The sequence below is a fragment of the Carassius gibelio genome, chromosome A5, assembly GCF_023724105.1.
Source record: "Carassius gibelio isolate Cgi1373 ecotype wild population from Czech Republic chromosome A5, carGib1.2-hapl.c, whole genome shotgun sequence".
Lineage (NCBI taxonomy): Eukaryota > Metazoa > Chordata > Actinopteri > Cypriniformes > Cyprinidae > Carassius > Carassius gibelio.
Window position 1 is genome coordinate 14,316,494 of NC_068375.1, and position 23,261 is coordinate 14,339,754.

At 35.6% G+C, this 23,261-nt stretch overlaps 1 protein-coding gene across 4 annotated transcripts in view; it reads left to right on the top strand.

Moving 5' to 3' along the window:
• Positions 1 to 23,261, top strand: part of LOC127995703 (double C2-like domain-containing protein beta) — a 211,153-nt gene that overhangs the window by 150,473 nt on the left and 37,419 nt on the right. For all 4 annotated transcript variants that reach the window (XM_052591892.1, XM_052591893.1, XM_052591894.1 and 1 more), the window contains one exon: positions 9,586 to 9,665. In XM_052591892.1, the coding sequence (XP_052447852.1) occupies positions 9,586 to 9,665 (80 nt within the window). The remainder of the gene's footprint in view (positions 1 to 9,585; positions 9,666 to 23,261) is intronic.

Sequence of the window (23,261 nt, forward strand, 5' to 3'; positions counted from 1 at the left end):
CGCAGACAACAGAAGAAGGGCTGGTTTGTGTCTGCTCTCTCTGGCCATCTCTCATTTACACAAAAACAAACCTTGCAGAAGAATATTTTCATCTCTAAACAAAGGCAGATTGATGTCTAGATTTTTTTGTGTCCTTTTATATCCGTTTTCTGTGTTTAAATCTTTGGAATTGCACTTTAGCAGGAAATCACTTAAATTATTTAATATAATTATTATTATTATTTTTATTTATTTAATGCAGACAAATAAAACAATTGCAAACAAATTAAATTCAGCTTACATTTTAACAGACATACATAATATACAGCAGAAATAACTATACAGAAAACACACGGAGTATGAATTACTTTTCATTTAAGGAGGTTGTCTCAGTAATTCACATGCATATAGAAATACAAATATTCATTAACATTTTAGCAGCAACTAATAGAAACGGTTTCATTTCCTCTGTACGAGCAGTCGAGACTCTCACAGTTTCTCTGAAATGAGGATCCTGGACATTTCTTAGAGCCCTTCATATGTAGCCCATCAACAAAACAATACAATAAACAAGATGCCACACAGAGGCAATTATAAATGATTCCTATATATATTTTAGAGCACCACACTTGCCACAGGCATTTTCAATTTCAAGTTTTTCCAAGGATAGCAGAAAGTCTATATAGTCCTTCTTTTTTTTTCTTTCTTTTTCTTTCTTTCTTATATATTGCGTATTCTGCCTCCCATCTATTCCAGTTCATTCCTTTATTTAAAGGTGCATCTGTAATAAAGGTTTAACAAATTTACACTTAGTGTTTTGAGAGAAATTATAGTGCATTAATGTTTTAATGTTATGTACACTCCCAAGTCCAAGGCAGCTGTCATATCAACCAGCACAGCATAAAGAAAATTGACTTGAACCTTTAACAGCACTGCTATTAGGCACTGTTTTGTTCTGAATGTCTAGTCTAATTTGTTATGCCCTCTGTCATCGTCTGAGTCACATCATACAGATGCATATTGACAGCTGATATCCCATTCTATTAAATACCCTCTCTACGTTTTCATTTTTATTAGTGAAAATTAGATTACAAAATATTTCCATTTCAAATAAATGTTTCCACAAAAATATTACTCGGCACAACTGTATTCAGCATTGATAATAAGATTTTTTTTTTGGAGCACCAAATCAGCAAATTAGATAGATTCCTGAAGGATCATGTGACACTGAAGACCGAAGACAATGAAAATTCACCTTTGCTATCAGAGTGATAAATTATAATATTTACAGGAATTTTAAATTGTTATAATATTTCATAACATTTATGTATCTACTGTATCTTAAAGGGGGGGTGAAATGCTCGTTTTCACTCAATATCCTGTTTATCTTGAGTACATATAGAGTAGTACTGCATCCTTCATAACTCCAAAAAGGCTTTAGTTTTATTATATTCATGAGAGAAAGATAGTCTGTACCGATTTTTCCCAGAAAAACACGACCGGCTGGAGGCGTGACGTGTGGGCGGAGCTAAAGAATCACAAGCGCCAGTAGGCTTTTGTGTTGAGAGCGTTTGGAAGCTGTGACATTACCTTGAGGAAAAAACCATCATCCAAAACAAACCATGGCTAACAGTCAGATTCAGCCATTTATTTATGATCCAGAATCAGATCCAGAGGCTGAAATTTAACAAGAGCAGCGGCAGCAACGACTACAGCAGGACGTCTCTAAGTAGTTTGTATTAAAACTGTATATATTTGCTTAGTGGTTTTGGAAAATGACTGTCTTTTTTTTTTTTTTTTTTTTAAGGTGTACATGTGGAAAGTGCAGTTTGATGACAACATCGCATGTTGTTTACTTGATGTGCTTACGCGCTGATAGCTAAGTTTACAACACAGAGATATTTTAAGCAGTTTTACTCACCGCATGCAGTTCCAACACACGATCGTGACCCTTTTTCGTTGGGACTGCATTATCCTTAAGAAATAAACGATACACAAATCCGGCATCAAACAGATTCTTGTTTGTAAAAGTGCTGTGCTATACGGGAGCGCGCGCTCTTCCAGCAAACATGCCCTCAGGACCCATATAAGGAAATTCCGCTCCATCTAACGTCACACAGAGCCATACTCGAAAAAAACTTTCCGAAACTTGTGACAAACCGGAAGGAGTATTTTTTGGAACAGAAATACTCCTTCAAACGTAAAACTTAATTTTTGAAACTTTGTCCATGTTTAGCATGGGAATCCAACTCTTTAACGGTGTAAAAAAACTCAGTATGCATGAAATAGCATTTCACCCCTCTTTAAAATATTCTATACGGTTGTTTTGATCAAGTGAGTTTTTTTATTATTATTTATTATTATATGTAAGAATAATAATAATTATCATATTATTATATGACCTGAACCACCTATTACACAAAAAGAGACTATCTCTCCCATATTTAAAGCAACTCAACTTCAGTTTCTTTGTTTTTACAACATGCTGTTTAAGGGCAGAGATAATGAATATAGTTTAAATCTAAAACATATAAACTATATATAGAAGGATAAAAAAAAAAAATAACTTCTATAGCAGTGTCAATCCGGCTGTACAGTAAACTAATCAAACAAACAAAATTGGTGGAAGTGTTCTTCCTCATAAACACACATTATATCAACCCATTACTTTGTAAACACAACTTCATTTCCAGGTGAAATGATAAAACCCTGTCCACCCAGTTCTTAGAAAGACAGCCAACCAGACTGAAACAGCCTGGTTTTCCTGTAGCTCGGGCAGTTTTGTGTGCTGTCTGCATCAGATGGTCAGTGGGTGGTCCGTAGGCAGTGCTGTCTGAGACTGAATCTACCTTTAGTCCTGCTCTGATCAGTCACACCATAGCTGTGTCCATCCTCTCGTACAGCCTGAGCACATATCTAACCTTTCATCACAGAGCCTGTCGGGCTGTCCATTCTGGTAGGGCAATTACATGACAAGGACACCGATCGCAAGCACGTCTATTCGTCATGTCAGAGATAAGGGTGGTATTATGGCAAGGATTGAGTGCATCCTTTCTGTGTCCATATGGCTAGCTTCTGTCCTGTACAGTAGTAGTTTTTGTGTTCATGGGCTGTTCACAAAGGGTTCTTCATAGATTCATGAATACCCACATGTGGGAACATGCATCATAGAAATGTGGTCTCACTGCATTGCCTCAGCCATGCTGTTTAATTCAGTTATTTGCTGTTCATCTCCTGTGCCGCCCTCGTCATCAATAAGAAAATCATTAGAGTCTTTGAGCAGACTCAGTCTCTCAGGGTGTTGATAGAGAGCAAGACTAATGGATGGCAGACTTAAAGGGTTAGTTCAGCCAAAAATTTAAATTAAGCCATAAATAACTCCCCCTGAAGTCATCCTAGGTGTATATTATTGTATTCTTTCAGACGAATTCGGTTGGAATTATTTAAAAAATTGTCTCTGATCTTTCATGCCGTTTGATGCAACTTAGCAGAGTTTTATATAAAGTTTAATATAAAGTGCATCCATTGAAAAACAAGTGTCTCACACGGCTCCGGGGGATGAACAAAGGCCTTCTGTAGCAAATCGATGCTACAATATCCAAATTCAAAACGTAATAATCACTTTAATCTAGCTTGCGCTCACTGTTGTAAAACGGAAGCAGTTCCAGGGGAATGACGTATGAGGTCAGCTCTGCACAAAAAAAAAAAAAAAAAAAAAACTTTGTTAACAGGAGCAAAGGAAGCAAAGTTTCCTTATTTTAGCAAAGGAAAACCAGTCTCCTCTTGGCTTATATCGAAATCCTCTGACATTCATTTTACAAATCTTCTAATTAGTGACTGAAGATTTATAAAAACACATTGATTCACTACAGAAAGCCTTTGTTCATCCCCCAGAGCCATGTGAGACAATTTTTTTCAATGGATGCGCTTTATATTAAACTTATCATGGACCGATGCAGTGCAACTCCCGCTGAGTGGCTCAAACGGCTTCAAATATCAAAGACCATTTTTTAAATAACTCCAACTGAATTTGTCTGAAAAAAAGAAAGTCGTATACACCTAGGATGACTTCAGGGTGAGTAATTTATTGCTTAATTTTGGTTGAACTAACCCTTAAATTGCAATCACACTGGGGTCTTGCCTCAAATTAATCTCTCTCTCTCTCTCTCTCTCTCTCTAATATATAGACCATAATTTATCTGCTCTTCATATGTGCATCATATAAAAAATATATATGTATTCATTTTTGTTTATATATATATATATATATATATATATATATATATATATATATATATATAATTTCTGTTCAGTCCCCATTTTGAATGTTTGAACATTTAACATGTTTCCACTGAATTGGATAAAGTAGTTTTTAATTGGTGGCGCTTGCTAAGTCAAGCATTGTTATTATTATTGCTAAACTGCAACCCATGAATCAAGCTTAAGTGCATAAATTGCCCTCACCTTTTGTGCTATGAACAAATAACACCTTAAACTGTGCAGTTTATTGAGGAAATGTGTGCTGCTGCTGCTGCAAAAAAAAAAGCCTTATAAATTTAAAGGAGAGACCTGATCCATATCTACAATACATTAGACTTGAGGATATGCTCTGTTGATCAAGTAAGCATCCATCCAGAACACCCTAGCAACCATATAGCAACCACCCAGAACACCGTAGCATAATGATGGTAAGTTTTGCACCAAACACCACTCAACACAATCTTTTTCAGAGAGTGTGAAAGTGTAGTTTACTGTTATTATTTCTGTAATTTCCCATGTCATTATTGGGGTAGACTACTTAAATTAAAAAGACACATTTGAAGAAGAACTCACTCTGATTATCGACAGATATGAATTTTAAACCCCATCAACAGGAATATCTGAATTGCGAAGACAAGGGAGAATTTAGAGGCTTAAAAGAATACTCTAGAGAACATCAGTGATGAGGAAAATAAAGCAAAAATTCATTTCAGGCACAGGATTATGACAGATCTTTTGCTCTGTCTGGATGGATTTTGTATTGTTTGGCTTGCACTGAAGGTCACAAGTGATTTTACGAAATTGAATGTGTCTAAATGAAATAAACTTGTCACATATTTTCCATAAAAAAGAAATTACCTAATAGGAAGCAGGAGCCACACACAGTCTGTAATACTGAAACGCTATTATATGAATGAGTATCTCATATTCAGCCATAAACTTGTGTACATTACAAGAATACAGATGGTTAGTTGGATGTGTATATCTGAACACCAGGACCTGCATTTGGACTACATCCCCTTCATGTCGGCTTGTTTTATCTTCCCTGCCGGTCGACTTCACATCAAATATGAACTCTGATAGCGTTCTAGTTTGTTTTACTATAAAACATGCTGTGTGCCCATGTGGACGGTTGTTAATGAGAAAAAAAAAATACCAGCAAACATCCTCTCAGGTCCAGCTGTTCTCTACTAGGTACTTTCACGATGTAAAGTTTACAAAAACAGTGTGCTGGGGGTATTGGCATCTCCTCGGATACAAAGGAAGTGACCAGAGGCCATCAAATCAGTCAGTGTTGATTATATTTCCACTGGCTGTAATTAAGGTGGATGTAATGTCTCTGGTCATAAATGAGTGGCAATGTGAGGTCTGTGTGTGTGGGTTTGCAGACGACGAGGAGACAAATGAGATCCTCAGAGCAAGAAAAAGAGGATGCAATCTCAAGTGCGAGTACTGGAGATTTTATTATCTGGCACGAGAAAAAAATTCATTAGGCTATAGTGAATCTTGAGAGTCTTCACAAATTAATAGAGAATTTACTGTAGTTACAGTGGCTCTTTGAAGTCTAAATGTGTATCGTCATGAATACCTCCCCTTAATTATCACCTGTCATCCGATTCAGAATTTAAACTGGGGCAATAAAGAAAAGCCCAGTCTATGGTCATGTGTACAGCCCAAAATAACAAAACCGGCAAGGATAGAGTGAATATGAATTTGTTTTTCACTAATTCCAGCACCGTTTCCTTCCGTTGTATTGGCAGAGGCCATAATGCCGTCGGTCCTGAAAAGCTGGGAAACTGGCAGTTAACCGCAGGCAAACATAATCCCAGAAGACTGTTCACCAGCAAGCTCATTACGTTCGTTTTCTGTCTTGTGGACACAATTTTAGAACAACTTTGTCGCGATCAAAGCAATCGCAATGTTAGACATCTCATTTGTAATGTTGCATTTCATCCTTGAGGGAAGTCATCCCTAATAAGAAGCCATTCCGGTTCGTGTAGATCAGATGAAATCCTTGAAGCCAGAAATACTGAGGGATGTCCAGGCATATTTTTGCAGGTTGGCCTTCCCTCTCAATCAAAATCTGCAGATGGAAAATACTCTTCAGGTGGACATGTAGAAGTGTAAAGTGGCCCAGAGTGGGAAACTAAGTGAGGGGTGTGTGAATGATTACAGGTTGAGTGAGATTGTGTAATGCTGTTCTTCAGCTGATGTGAACATATAGCAGCATGGCCTGAAGTTAATGGTGATAGATGGATAATCCTGCTACCCTTCTATTTTATATTCTACTGCACATTCTGCTTCCTCTCTGTATTTTTCTATTCATATAGTCAGTGTTTAGCAACAGCTGTGACTCAAATTGTTTTATACATACAAGAGCAGGTATGAATTGAATAACGTCTGAATGCATTAATAACTGCAGTCAATCCCTGTGATGGCAGTGATGTAACCATAGAAACAGTAAATATAAAGATTATGTACTTTAAGGATTTGGTTTCATACATACATAGAGCACATCAAATTTAGTTAATGGAAGCTTAGCATGCTTGCTTGATGCGCAGGACCTAATGAGGTTGTGTCAAACAAGTATGTTTGAGCTTCCTTTTACCATATTCCATGTGTTCCATGTATATGCACTGTTAAATATTTTATCTGTGCAAAAAGGCCGAAAATTAATTCTGTTCATCACATGAAGCAATCAATATTCTTCAGAAAACTTTGATTAAACTGCTTGATTCATATGGATTACAAATGTCTTTAAGAACTTTTTGAACCTTAAAGGTATTGGTTGCTTTGACTTTGAAGTTTATGCAGTTTGTTTCTCAAACAACCATGCTGGAAGACTTATACGTGTCCATATTCCAGGATGACAGTGCAAAGATTCATGAGGCTCAAACTATGAAAGAGTGGTTCAGTGAGCATGAGACATTATTGTCATACATTAATAGGTCACCAAGTCCTTAGCTTAACCCTTTTGAAAGTCTTTAGGGTGTGCTGGAGTCGACTTCGACTTCAGACGCTCTGTGTGTCAGTCTGCTTCACGCTGAATCAAACATGCGCAGTATCGGTTCCCGATTCGGACGCGTCTGACAGAAACGGTTCTTGACTCGAGAACGAGTCAGTCTTTTGTTCGCGATGACAGTTGCAAATGACAGCAGGACCAAGGTTCCCAGTGCACAGCAGCATGAAGGAATCGTGCAAAGTACTGCTTTACTGTTCAGTGATTTACTTGATTACTGCACTGTTTACATTGATGGATTCTGCCTTTAAGTTATGTGTGATGTTCATTTGAGGAATATCACACCATTTATTTTAATCAGTAAAATGCAAACAGTAAAGCTGTTGTGCAGCACCTTGTTTCAAAGTAAATTTGATTACATTTAAATATATATATGTGTGTGTATGTGTGTGTGTGTGTGTGTGTGTGTGTGTGTATAATAACAATAATTTTTATTAATTCATTTAATTATTACCATTTTAATAATACATTTGTAATTAATCATGAAAAACAGAATCAAGAAAAAATAAGTCAACAATTTTCTGCAAAAAAAAAAACCTTTCATAAGGAACTATTATTATTGAAATGTAATTATTAAATTATTCAGTTTATTTGATGCCATTTTTGATAATAATAATTTCATTAAACCATTAAAACTATATGAAAATAGGATTAAACACAAAACAATTTGTGAGAATTTTTGTAAAAAAATATAACCAAATTTGGGAAAATGTTTTGGGAAAAGCTTATGTGATGTGACCACAAGCATATAAGCAAGTTTTCCCACATACTGTATACTCGACTAAATTTAGGAAAATCACAAGTTGTCGAATGCATTTTTTACTCTCATCATCACACTATGAACAAAAAACAAAGCATTTCGAACATAACAAAAAATTAATTATTGAACAATGTATACTCTGTCCGTCATTTTCTCCATCTTTATACTCTATTCATAACCTTTATAGGTAAAATAGCATAAAATAATGCAATTTAACATAATTGCAGAAGGGAAAAGTCCATCACTGATGGCACTAGATTATAGTCATGCTTTGCTGGTACCAGTTTTGGTAAATAAACAGGCCTGGTTTAATCCCAGTTGATTCTTCTCATCATATAAGCATAGACACACAAACAGGAGGAGGACATATGGCATTAAAGGGATAGTTCACCCAAAAATGAAAATTCTGTCATAATTTACTACAGCTAGAACTTCTACGGGGCGTCGAGAATTACAGTGGTGAAGATATGGTGCCCTCAGTCTGATGTTATTTTATACTAGTTAGATCAAAATTCAAGCCAGAGGAGTTTTTCCTCTGTCATCTTGCTGAGGGTAATTTGTTTAAGGGTAGGGTTGTTTGATTACTCTAGTATGTTTAATGATGGATGCCCTTGAACTCAAGATGCTCTCTGCAGAGTGGAGCTGAAGGCCACCTGCTAGGAGTCCATATGAGATCTGACTCTGTTTCTCATGGCCACATTCATGCGAGGCAGAATCAGCAGGGAGGTTCACTTTCAAAGGCGTGACACTACAGGATTATTGACTTGACACTCATCAGTGGGGAAGGTCCAAATATTCAAAGGATAGTGGAGAAAAGCACAGTTTCTCTCTCACACTATTTCAGTAAGTCACAGCCTGTAGCCTTTGTAGTTTCACACAACAGGACATTTGACTCTCACCATCAAATCTACTTTGCAGCTCCTTCTGGTGAAAAAAATGCTCCATTTAAATAGGACTTAAAATTGGTGAATACGTCTGTTGTATGATGCTGTATCATCTCTTGAGTAATCATAACAACAGTTTTAATGCATTATAATATTTACTTATTGGTGGTTATAGCTTTTTGGAGTAAGATGATTTATAACACACAATGAACACAATGCATCCACTTAACTTACAAGGAATTATATTTCACTTAGTTATTATGTATTATTAGTCTCATATCTTGTGAGTGTTATCTTGTTGTCTAGAAACAAGGGGTGGCTCAACTTTCCCGCATCCTCAAATCACCCTGCTCTCCCTTATACAGTTCTGCTCATTGATATCAAGTTGCTACTAAGTACATTCAACAATATCAAATTTCGATGCAACATATCAGCAGTGCTCATAGTGGCCCGGTACCTCGTAAAAACATTTGCAACCCTGATAGCAGCCAGCCAATCAAATTCAAATTAGATCTTGCCAGATTGAGAAAGCTTTTTGCCTTTTTGTGTGCAATTGACATCAGATGGTCTTTGGAGGAGCGAAATATGGCGTAAACAGCTTGCTAATTGTTGTTGCATATGTGCTGTGGTCTGCCCTGGAGATGAACTGTTTTGTTGATGTTTTTACGTCTGTTTCCTTGCAGCTACGCTCGGCACTCTGGACTTCAGCCTTCTGTATGATCAGGAGAACAATGCCCTGCACTGCACTATCAACAAAGCCAAGGTAAGAACCGTCCATTTGAGTGAGTGTGTGACCGATTCAAATAAACAAATCCAAATCCAATCCTCATTTTGGAAGCACTTTCAGTATTTTGAAGCCAGTTCATAATACTCCTCCTTCCTGCCAGTCTGTCTTTTATAGGGTCTATAAAGTGAGCAGTTTTGCCCGGTCCTCTTTGTAATAGGGATGTTGTGCTCCAGGGGGATCCCTTTGGCCTGCGTTTGCCTGTGTGCTCTTTTCTCTGTTGTCGTGTGGGAAGCATTTCCCTTGACAACAGACTGCTGCTAGCATCTGTTGCTGTCTGTTTTGCTTAGTATTCAGTCTAGACCGACTTTGTCCTTCTGGCAGTATGCTACAAGCAATCTCTCTCTCTCTCTCTCTCTCTCTCTCTCATCTTTTTTTTCCTGTTTCTAATGCTGTTTCTCACACTCTGCCTCAGTACCTTCACCGAGTACAAAACACTGCAATGAAAGCGCAACTCTCTTTTTTTTTGCTGTATATTCTCAGATGTTTCTTTTTCAAGTGGATGTGTTTTTTGATTAATATTTTAATATCGATGCACTCTGTAGTTTATTGACAGACAGCAAGGAAACTATAGTTGCTATTTACATTTAAAGGGATAGTTGTCCAAAAATGAAATTCAGAAGCTATTTAATAACTTTGTGTGAGGGGCAACCTTTAAATGTCATGTTTAGAAATCCAGATGTTTGACATAACTTCAAATTTTGTCTTGTTATTATTCATAAGGAATAAACCATGTGGACTATTTTTTTTATACTTCTATGCCACTTCAGTGGTGTTTCTGAACCCTTTAAAGATGTAGTCTCCATTATTTACTACAATATACAATAGTAATATTGTAATATGATAACTTATATCTATAGTTAATATAATTGCTTGTATTTTCATCATTTTGATTGTTTCACCTCATGTTGTTTTTATCTAGTACTATCTTGAATAACTATTTTGGTAACACTTTAGAATAGGGAGCACTTATTCACTATTAACTATGACGTTTCGCTCAATAAATTCCTAATTTGCTGCTTATTAATAGTTATTAAGGCAATTGTTTAGGTTAGGGATGTAAAATAAGTTCATGTAGAATAAGACATTAATATGTTATATATATTAAGATGTGGAAACTTTTGAACAGGGTCATTTTTACAAATTCCGTTATTATTTTGTCTTGTGGAGTATATATAAACATATGTTAGGTGAAATAGCTCATTCAAGGCAGTACTAATTAAAAACTTACATGCAATTTTCATCATACCTCTTATTTTGTTAAAATTATGAACATTTTGTATATTCTGGGAGGGGTATATAAACATACACAACTGCATATATAAATAAATTCTTAATTTAATTCAGTTTTAATAATTTTTAGTGCTTCAACTTATTTCAGCTAGTTGCAAAGGCATGATTTGTCATTTTCATTCAAAGTTCATCACATCATATTTTTAAATGAAGAAAAATGTTTTTTTTTTATTTAGTTTCAGCTAATGATAATAACCCCTAGTTTGAAATAATGACTGGTTAGTGTGATCTGCTGAAGGATGAACCAGTTGATTAATGAGGTAAAGTATTATGACATTGCATTGAAAGGTTATGTTTATTTAACCTATTGAATATCTAAATCTATATAAAAATGGGACATTTGAGCCTAAACCAACCTAATGATACAGAGGTTCTCCAAAGTCAATTCTTCAGTGCATGTTATTTCTAAGAAAAAGAGCATTTCTCACTGTGAGAAAACAGATTGTACTATAATTGCTCTTGTTGGTCAGTTTAATCGCTAACAGCAATGCAAGAGAGAGCTAAATCTGGTCAGTGTCTATTCAGTTACAAAATGCACTGCATTGTAGTGGAGGACTCTCTCTCTCTCTCTCTCTTTCTCTCTCTCTCTCTCTCAGAGGTGTGCTGATGCCTGTGGAACGAGAGCCACTGATTTGGGTCTCTGGGTCTCTCTCTTTTGTTTTCTCTCATTCTGTTTTACACCGAGCACTCAAATGTCACCCTTGATGACATCTAATCACTCTGTAAAACAAACACCTGCCTGCACATCCAATCTTTTCCTGTTCTGCTACTTCATTACACTTTCAATTATGACATTATGCTCAGACAATCAACCTAGCTAGGGCTTGGTTTGAAAATTGTATTGATGAATCCTGAAAGACACAGAATGGAGATTAACTCACAAATGATTGTTAAACCAGGGCAGTTATTAACTCACAAATAATTGAACCATACTCAAGTGGATAGTTGAGGAAGAGTTCATAGTAAATTGAGTTCATAACTGGTTAAGTTTAAAAATAAATTATCATTTTGAATGATTTTCATGTTCTAGGGTTGGTTAATATGACAAAATATCAATTCATGAGATGGTTTTTAAGGCTATCTTGTACAGCCAAGCTAATTTAACCTATTAAGTGTTTGTGTGTGTGTGTGTGTGTGTGTGTCTGTGTGTTTGTATATACAGTATATATAATTTTACAAAGGGAAAAATGACATTATTTAGGGTAGGAGTTTATTTCACAATAGTGATATTAATAGGTATGTTTACATGGACACTTTTTGCTTCCATCAGAATGAATTCTGATTGACAAATCTGAAGTTGGTGTTTACATGGATGCCAAATAAAGTGATCGGGTTGATATGCACGTTTATATGTCTCAAGCTTCTGCTCGGATCGAATCTTTTGACAGGTGCACACTGCATGAATATACAGAGTTTCCCGCTGTTGTCGCACACCGTTTTAAAAAGCACACCTGATATTTATCTGTGTCGGGTCCTAATTATCTGATGACCAGCACATGAACTGTTGTGCAGCGCTGCTAACTTTAAAAAGCTGTAAAAGCGTTTACATGTCCTCTCGCTCAGATTACAAAAGGAATACATTTACAATCTGATCAAAATTTTTGTCAAATCTGGCCAATTCAATCCTATTGACCTGTTTACATGTGACTTTTTATTTTGATTGTGCTTCTAGTGATATTTTGATCATATTAGCAGGGTCCATGTAACGTAGCTAATACAACACAGTTATGTATTTATTTTTTCTTTGATGCAAATTATAAACAATATGGACAAATACAATAAATCAAAGATTCAAATGACATAAACAGTGCTTCGGAGGGATAGTTAACCCAAAAAAGAAAATTCTGTCATTTACTTACCCTCAGATTCCAAACCCCTATGAACTGCTTTCTTCTGTTGAACACAAAAGATATTTTAAAGAACATGGGTCAGCAAACAGTTGAAGGTAGCCACTGACTTACATGGTTTCTTCTTCTTCTTGCTGCCCATACTATGGAATTCAATTATTATGGTTTGGTTATCATTCCTCAAAATATAATCTTTTGGTTTAAAGTTTTAGTTTATAAAAAAAATGAAAATTATGTCATTAATGTTGTTCCAAAACCATGAGACCTCCGTTCATCTTCGGAACACAGTTTAAGATATTTTAGATTTAGTCCGAGAGCTCTCAGTCCCTCCATTGAAGCTGTGTGTACGGTATACTGTCCATGTCCAGAAAGGTAAGAAAAACATCTTCAAAGTAGTCCATGTGACATCAGAGGGTCATTTCGAATATTTTGAAGCATCGAAAATACATTTTGGTCCAAAAATAGCAAAAACGACAACTTTATTCAGCATTGTCTTCTCTTCCGTGTCTGTTATGAGAGAGTTCAAAACAAAGCAGCTTGTGATATCCGGTTCACGAACGAATCATTCGATGTAACCGGATCTTCTTGAACCAGTTCACCAAATCAAACTGAATTTGTTTTTTTAAACGGTTCGCGCCTCCAATACGCATTAATCCACAAATTACTTAAGCTGTTAACTTTTTTTAATGTGTCTGACACTCCCTCTGAGTTCAAACAAACCAATGTCCCGGAGTAATTCATTTACTCAAACAGTACACTGACTGAACTGCTGTGAAGAGAGAACTGAAGATGAACACCGAGCCGACTTCAAGCATTTCTGCACATATATCTTTACAAATCTCAATATAAACAAAAAAGCAAAATCTTTAACAATACATTTTATATAATTGTCACAATATATACTATCATATCGCCCAGTTCCAGTCTGCAACACTAACATACTTCTGTACTACTATTTTAGCTACTGCATCTAAAGCCCACAGCAAAAATAATGTTTTGGGTGATTTGTGAACTTTCCGGGGAATTTTAATGGGGAAAAGCTGGGTACCATGAAATAAAACAGAAGCAATTAAAAACAGTTTTCTGTATTGTCATACTTCAAAAAGAAATGAACTATTATGAGCTGATGGTTTTTAATTAATCGCTTGCAAAAAAGACAAATCAGTCCTGAACTTGGCCTAACCACTTACTCTTTCACTAAATTGTCAGTTCTGGACTTAATTATTAAACATCATTATACATTCTTTCATACAGTGCAAAAAAAATATTTTGTATATTTTTATTTTTTATAATATTTTTTATACCAGTAATTTGTCTAGTTTTACAGTAAAAAAAATATCTTAACATCATTAAAATGAGATGCATTTACTTGGGAAGCAAAATTGCGTAAGATATTAAGACCATACAAATATATATGTATGTGTATATATATATGTATGTGTATATGTGTATATATATATGATTCTTCAAAAGTGCTAAAAGAATCATTAAGGGACCACAATCATTAAGTGAAATTGGAGTCAGAATGGTCAAATTCCCATCCCTCTTAAAAAGAAAAGTTAATCAGTCATAATACTATTTTAGCGCCTGTTGGATCTGTACTTTGTGTCAGTGACAAAGCCTTCCGTAAAGGTAAATAAAAAGGGCAGCAGTCATTTCTGGTGAGCACAGATATCCTCTGGAGAAACAGAAGCCTCACTGTTCTCTCCTCATTTTACACCTCAGATTAACACTGTTATTGAAATCAGCTCTTATGGAGCAGAAGAGAGAGGCACTAAAGATGGGATTGCCAACTGCGTGTATATGGCATTGTTCTGTGATTTTTATAAGACGCCTACAGTCCTCTAGGCTTGTTTACATTCTTTCAGCCCTGCATCATTTACATTGTACTCATTTACAATATTACTTACAATAAATTGTGTTAACAGGGTAATTAGCAGTGTTTGCTAAGAAAAGCTTAACTATTACTTTTTTCTCATACCTAAATTACTTCAAAGATTTTGGGTCAGTAAGATTATTTTTTTTCTTTTAAAGAAATGTATAATTTTATTCAGCAAAGTAAAGACCGTAAAGACATACTGTTACAGAAGATTTCTATTTCAAATAAATGCTGTTCTTTAAAACTTTATAATCCTGAAATACTTTTTTCAAAGTTTCAACAAAAATATTAATCAGAACAACTATTTTCAACATTGCTAATAATAAGAAATGTATTTTAAGTGGCAAATCAGCATATTAGAAAAATTTCTGAGGGATCATGTGACACTGAATACTGGAGTAATGAGGCTCAGATTCACTTTTCCCATAACAGGAATACATTTAATTTAAAAAACAAACATTAAAATAGCTATTTTACTTTAAATTGTTGAAATACTTCACTATAGTGCTCCAAAATACTGTTTTACTGTATGTATGATTAAATGAATGCATCTTTTGTGAGCAAACCAGCAAAACAATCTCACTGACGACAAACATTGAACTGTAGTGTTAAATGGAATTTAAGTATTCAACTTTAACATGCATGTAACTTCTCCTGCATTGTTTTTAAAATGAATAGTACTTCAATTCATACCCAAGTGATCAAGACCATGCCATTTTTATTATTATTATTATATGACAGACGATAAAAACAAGTCCCATAGAAGAAAATCTTGAATACCCTAGTGACCACGTAGTGACATGATAAAAATAGTTAGCAACCCCTTAGAAACTGCATAGCAACGCTCTGACAATCATCTACAAACCTCATGTTTTCTGGCTTTTGCACAGACGAAAATAAATTAGTTATTCATAATGCAATATGTGTCATTTCCTGTTATTTCAATGCAGTGTGTAATGAGTACACAGATGAAGACATACAATGAATTTGTAATATTGATATTGTTGCTGTATAAACTGTTTTCTGGGACCCTTGGGGAAATAACTGAGAAATTACTGAGAGTATGAACAACCTTGTATTCATTGTTACTGTGCCAATATTCACTGTTTACAAATTATGCTTCAGGCAATTGCTTTTTGTTCCTTGCTTGTGAGAGAAAGACAAAAATACGTGCTGTGTACATCCAAGAAGACGGCATTTTTTGGATCGTGGCCACATCAAAGCAAGATGTACTAGGCCACCTGGTAATTGAAAAATAACAGGTGGCTTCAAGTTAGCTATGCACTGGGGTTAGATACCGGTCAGCAGTGCTGTTTGTTTGCTGGGCTCTTTGATAATGCTGAGATGCCATCTTTATTTATTATTTATTTATTTTACAAAAATGGCTCTGCCTCTTTGTTTTGCAGTATATAAAACATAGAATGCAATTATGTTGTTAGGAAAAGCATCCTGGCCATTAATCTGCCAGACTTGTGCATTAGCTCAAGTGTTGTTGAGGTTGTTCTCAGTTTTTTCTCATAACTGCGTAAGCTGGATAAACCTATAAGGCAAATGAGTCCATTTAGTGATCTCTGATAACTAATATTGTGCCCAGACTGAAAATGTGCTATTCCCATCAGTAACACCATCTCCTCAAGGCACTTTATACTCAAACATGGTCTAATTCCCTGAGAGCTGAAGAAGAACAGTGATTTTTCTCTGATTTATACATTTACAGGGCATGTCCTTAACTTTAAATCCTTGACATTTCACAAAATAATGACAGAATTCTCCAGTGTTGCATCATGTTTGTCCTCCATTGCATCATATTTGTCCTCCATTGCACCTTGTTAGTTGACAAATTAAACCAGTGAAAAGTGTGTTTAAAGTGGTGTTTCTGTTCTCTTTTTTTTTCTTTTTTTTAATCTTAAAAGTCCACAGGGGCTTAAGTTCCCCTAGTTGTAGAAACACCCTCACACACCTGACAGGTGGAAAGAGTCACAAAGAGTTTTACAGGATCAAAGATGAGCTTTCTGTAGCTGTCACGGTGACCCTTGCTGCTTCTGTTGGCTCATCTCTGAATGTGATACAAAGCTTCCAAAACAAATCCAGCCCACATACAGACCCAGCCACGACTTCTATCAGACTACAGGCTGTTCATATTTCATTACGATTGTCCTATAATGTACGGACCCTTATCAGTATTATGCAGATAAGGCAAGCTGTTGAATTATGAAGTAGTCAGTCATCCAGAACTCTTCAATAATAAGTGGACAAATACCAAGCAGAAGGTAATGATGAGTGTCGGTGGAATTGGTTTTTCTGGCTAAAGAGAGGATGTTGTTTGACTTTGCAGAGAATTTTCTGACCTCTGCAGTCTGCTGTTCATGTTGAATGATTTAAAGTCCAATGAAATGATGAGTTATGGCCAGTTATACATTATTTCTATATAAAAACACATGTACACACACACACTCAGTAGTATGACTGATAGCTGGTCATACAAGCACAAGAAGAGAACAGTACTTTAATGTATAGCTATTGATCTCTCACTATGGCATGTACCATCCCACTTCAGATTATAAAGAAAACCTTAGAAACTACTTTCAGTGTCATTCATCTTACAGAGCCCTTGAAAATGATTTTAGTGAGTACAGCCAATAGCCGTTTGTGTTAATCAAACAGTTGAAGGTCATTCTGTTCAGTGTCTGCTCCGTTTCAAAACATAACTTGATTAATGTAGTTGATTACGCTGGGGTGAATTCACCAACCAGTCGTGCCACTTTTGAATTTTGGAAATCAGGATAGATCACTGCATTACTCTGTTACAACACAACCATTTGCATTTAATTAACTAACAAAATCATCACTAGGCTAAATGTGTTCAAATATCAGTTTTTCAGCACAAAAATGCTTAATTTCTACTCTAATTTCACATGAGAAAAGCAAGTGCTAGACAATATTTTGCAATGCAAATGGGGCTGTTTTGGGGGATTTGACTTGCATATATAAACCTTCACTAAATCAAGTGGTAAGTGGTACTTTTTAAAAAAAAGTAATCATTGGCGAAATCCAGTCTACAACCAGCAGTAGCATCCAAAAGTACAGCAACATGGCTAACTGCCATCTTTAATCGCTGCTGTGTGTTTAGCTTTACACTCGCCTCAGCCACAGACGGCACACCCACAGACCGCCCACAGTCCATTCACATGCCGTCTGATGCATATTGCACAGAACTGGCAAGTGCTGGCTGAAATTCCCGTTCCAATCAGATTGGCAATTCCAGTCTAATTGACTGACTTCATGCAATTTACAAAAGTCATGAAGCACAGGAGTCCAACAGGGAACACAGCCATGATTTTAAGACACCATGTTACCACAGTTAGCATCTCAGAGGAAGATCTAGCAACCGAACTAGACAGAATTACAAGATTTGGGCAATCAGATCTTTAAAATATATATATATTTTTAGATACTTAGTAAACAAGGTCTCCTTGAACATGCTTGTATTTTAAGCTTTTGTTCTCAGAGTTGCAGTATATATTTCAATATTTGCATGACCCTTAAAACATAAAACCATTACTTTTTATTTAGTTTATTCTGATAACAAAAAAATTTGATTGCCTTCAAATTTGCTTTAGAATGGTTTTGAAAAGAATAAATTGCATTTTAACATTTTAAAATGGAGAACAGTTATTTCAAATTGTAATAATATTTCACAATATTGCTATTTTACTGTATTTTTAATCAAACAAATGGATCCTTGGTGAACATTACAGACTTTTTTCCAAAACATTCTTAATTATTTTAAACTTTTAACTGGTAGTGTAGATATCTGACATACTGACATATTTTCAACCATTATTAACAAATTATAATTGAAATCTAACTCAAGACGCTGCAATAAATATGAATGATTTTGTTTAGTAAATCTTGCTGAGAACACAGTTCACTGACTGATTCCATGCTGTTCCTTTATAAGGAGCTATGGAAACAGATGCTGGTGTAGAACACTTTAGCTCTGCCGTCAATCACCCTCCTGCTGTCAGCTGGGTCTTCTGGAGCACTGAACACTGTTCTCTGATTCTCTGAAGAACCTGATTCAGGGTCTACTCCATCACATCAGCCTGACATGCCTCAATCACAACACTGACATTTTGTGCAGTCTAAAGGGAGGATAATAGGAATTACCAGACCATGTCCATTACCTAAACAGAGACCTGAAACACTGAGAATAAAAGAGCTATCATGCCCTGCAAATCACCTTTCAATTCGCTTAATTCATTTGGTATAGGGAAAAAATAGCGTGGACTAGCATACTGAAGTTGTTCAGGACCACGGTCAGCAGCGGGTCAAGACATTTCTCATACATTTGTCCTGTTTTTATCAGCATTTTTGAAGTTTAAATAATGACTCCAAGGGTTTCTGTAGGTCTTTTAAATAAATCTTTAAAAATCTTAATTCAACGGTGTATGTAAGCTTGTTTTCCCTGTTAAGTAGATTTTTCTGAGCCCATTTACCAGAAACGTTGATCAGTTAAGCCTTCTTATTTTGTCATTTTGCTCTTCAAGTGGTCTTTAGACATTTGCACTAAAAAAAAAAAGAAAAAAAAAAAGCAAGACAAGAAAACAGAGCAACAATGTCACTTTTTTTGCATTGTGATCCAGAGGTACAGTAAAAGTTATTTCCATATTGTAGATGTTGGGAGCAGAGCAATAAGCTTTTTTATTTGTTTGTTTTTGTAAAATTAATTTAAAATTAATGGAGATTTGTGAGAGACCATTTAGAGACCATATTATCAAATTGTGTTCTATTTTCAATTTGTTTAAAAATTTACTTAGATCCAAAATTGTCTAAAAGTCTTACATTTACCTTTAGAAACCTGCAGAAGTAAATATTATGAAATATTTACTTAGCCAAAGGTTTTTTTTTTGAGGGAATAATTTCACTAAATGTCATAACAATATATATGCAAAGCTCTTGCTCATGCGGCACTTATGACACTTGTGTAAGCTTCACTACATGTTAAAAGAATTAAAACATTGATTGGATGGCAAAGTTTAGGGTCAGTAAGGTTGAATACTTTTATTCAGCAAGGATAATTTTTTAATTAATGACATTGACATTAAAGACATTTGCATTGTTACAAAAAGAAAAATACAGCATAGCTACCTTTAAGAAATGTTTCTTGAGCGTTAAATCAGCAAATCAGATTTCTGAAGGATCATGTGACACTGAAGACTATCACAGGAATAAATAACATTTTAAATATATATTCAAATAGAAAACAATAATATTTCACAATATTACTTTTTTACTGTATTTTTGATCAAATGCAAATGCAGCCTTGGTGATCAGAAGAGACTTCTTTTAAAATCCTCAAAAAAAAAAAAACAATTCCTACAGACCCCAAACCTTTAAATGGTAGTGTATCGTTATAATGCATCATTACCACAGTCATACATTAAAGCTACTTAAAAAGAGATGGTACTTTTTAGTAACTGAGCAACACCGATTTGATTTTGGCTTGATTGGTATTAGATTTGGGCTCTACTGAAAACAACTAGTTTCCAACGTATGATCAACCTTTCAGTTGACGTAATTCATTCAGCAAAAGCAGATTAAAGCTATGATAGGTCAGGACCATGGACAGCACTGGATTCAGCAGGAATTCTTACATGTCTTGTAAATCTGGCTCCTATTTGCTGTTCTTGAATTAATCTGAGTATGTGTAACATGTGTGGCTAACGTGGTTAGAATGATCTGACCGTATCTAATATCACCAGGAGAACATTACAAAAAGTAATGTTTTGTGGAATGAGTGTAGCAGGTGGTTGGATATGTGTTGGTGGAGTGTCAGGGGTGAATGTGTTGGTATTCGGTGATAAGCGCAGATCTAAGACATGTACGTCAGAGCACACGAGGGATTACAGGGGTTTACACATCCAGAAATACAGATAATGGGGTATTTGTAATCAAAGCAGAACCATCACATAAAAGCATTTGCCTTACCAGGAACTTGCCTGCTGGTTTATGTAGGGAGATTATGCCTGCTGACATCACTTACGGCTATGATGTTAGCAGTCACTTTGTGACCGAATCAAGTTTACAGCCTATAACCATAATGTAATGATTTTGTTGTGAAGCATTGCTCATATGATGGACATCATATGTACCCTATTATCCTAGGCAAACAAATGGATATTACTGAGTGTTTAAGCACAATTGTGTGGTTACAAACCCATGGTAGCTGCTTAATGCCTACAAACATACAGACAGAATAACCGAAAGAAACACAATGCGAAAACGAAAATGTAGCCTTGGTGAGCACATTAATAAACATTTTAAAAAAAACGTATCGACTCCAAACTTTTGAAGAGTATCATTGTACTAAGGCACTTCCAAACTGAACTGATATGTTCAACATAGGCAGCAGTAATGTTCAAAGTCTCACCTAACACTTGCAAAATATAACTGTGAATACCAATAAACTACAACAATGTACAAGACCATTTCAGCAGCCTTGGTACTGGATGTGTTTTCACATTTATTTTTCCCATAGAGATTCTAAAAAGTCTTCATTAAACAGTCATACACTATGAACCAAACCTACAGAGTGAATCACATTAGAAACTTTGATTTGTATCAAACAATTATTTGAAAAGACAAAGGTAGTAGATTACATATATAAACTGTAGAGAGAGAGAGAGAGAGAGAGATCATTTTGTTTACTGCAAATTTATACAAACATTTAATAGTTTCTGAGTTGTATTGTGCCATTCAGAGTGCTTTATGGGAGTGTGCGAGCTCTTTTAGCATTATGCGATTGTTAAATTCTCTGATTGGTAGAGATTACTTTGCAGAATTATGGGTAATGTAGTTTTTCCCCTGGAATTCTGCTGTTAAACAATTATTTTAAAAAATTACTTGGGCTGATGGCAGATTAACAACTTCACAGTATGTCTGTCTTTAAGAGTTGTAGAGTTTGATGTCAGTTCAAGAATTGTGATTAGCAAAATTATAAGTAGCACCCACTCCACTTTCATTCCCCACCACTCACATATTCTCATCAGGAACATTGTGATCACAGACAAATGGATTGGAAAGTTTCAGTGTTGTTGGACTTTGTGTCATCACCCTTGGAATACCGTTCAGCCAATCACATTCAAGAACCAGAACTATTATATAATAAAATCGAAATCACCTACAAGTAGACACCTGTCACCATCGAAGTCATTTATCAGAATAATATTTCACTATTTCCTAAGTGCCAGACCATTCGTCCTTCTGAGCAGACACGTGATGAGAATGTAACCATTGACTCAATCACCCCTCACAAAGGTGCCTTCCCAGATCCATTTCAGAGCACATATTGCTCATATTGTGTGTCACACAAGGACACATCTGCTCCAACCTTAACGTGCACCACAGCCTTTTCAAATGACAGCCTCCTTTAAAGAAAGCCGCCCTCCCTTTCGCCGACCCCAATTCAACGCACAATTCACCCATCGCCATTTTCCCAGGGCTCGGCCACCGTCTCCCTGCCACCGGCCCAAGACTCACCCTCCCATCAACTCAATTAAGGTTACCTGTCTGTGGTCTGCTCTTTTTCTCTGGAACTGACAGCTCTGAAAGGGTCGTCCTTATTAGCTCAAGATGTACAGGGGTCATGGGCTCACCAGGAGTGTTCGCTCTATGATGCAAGGCGAGGAATATGTCACATCAACAGTGGAATGAGAGGAGGTCAGCAACCTGTGTGTACATTACTGAGATGTCATTGAAAACAACTCTGAGGAACACACTCTGTCTGTTCCATTATGTACATTTTGACCCTGTGATTTGTGGCTGTGGGTGATTTCTTTCAAATGACATGCCAAAAAATGGGGTATCGGTTTCATATAGCACAGAGGCCCCAGGATCTTTTTTAACATTTAAAGAGATAATTCACCTAAAATATGAAAATTGTCATAATTTTCTCACTTCATGGTGTACATTTTAAATTATTAAATATTTAGAAAAAGGTCGGTAACCAAACAGTTTTGCTTTCAACATACTGACAAAAAAAAATACAGTGGAAGTCAGTGGGAACTAAAACTGTTTGTACCAACATCCTTTGAAAATATGCTCAGTACAAAGAAAGTTGTACATGTTTGAAATAATGACAGAATTTTCTTTTTTGGGTGAACTATCCCTGTAAGGCACGCTTGTTGAATGTATGGATACCACATGTATGAATGTAAAAAAAAAAAAAAAAATTGAAATTGAAATTGAAAATGCCTTAGATACTGCTCAAAAGTAAAGTAAAATATTTAATATTACGTTTAGCAGTCATTTTTTATTATTTAACCACTATAACTTAACCCTAATCTCTTAAAACATTCATGCATGTTCAACGAGATGTTTTCTAATTTCTGGATTACTTTTGCATTTATCAAGATTCTGATGTGACACATGCTGCTTAAACAGAAATGAAGCATTAAACTAGATAAATGGATACTTAATTGAACCCCCAGGCAACAAATTAACATGCTACTTTTTTAATGAAATGATATTCATTCTCATTATTTATTTTGCCTG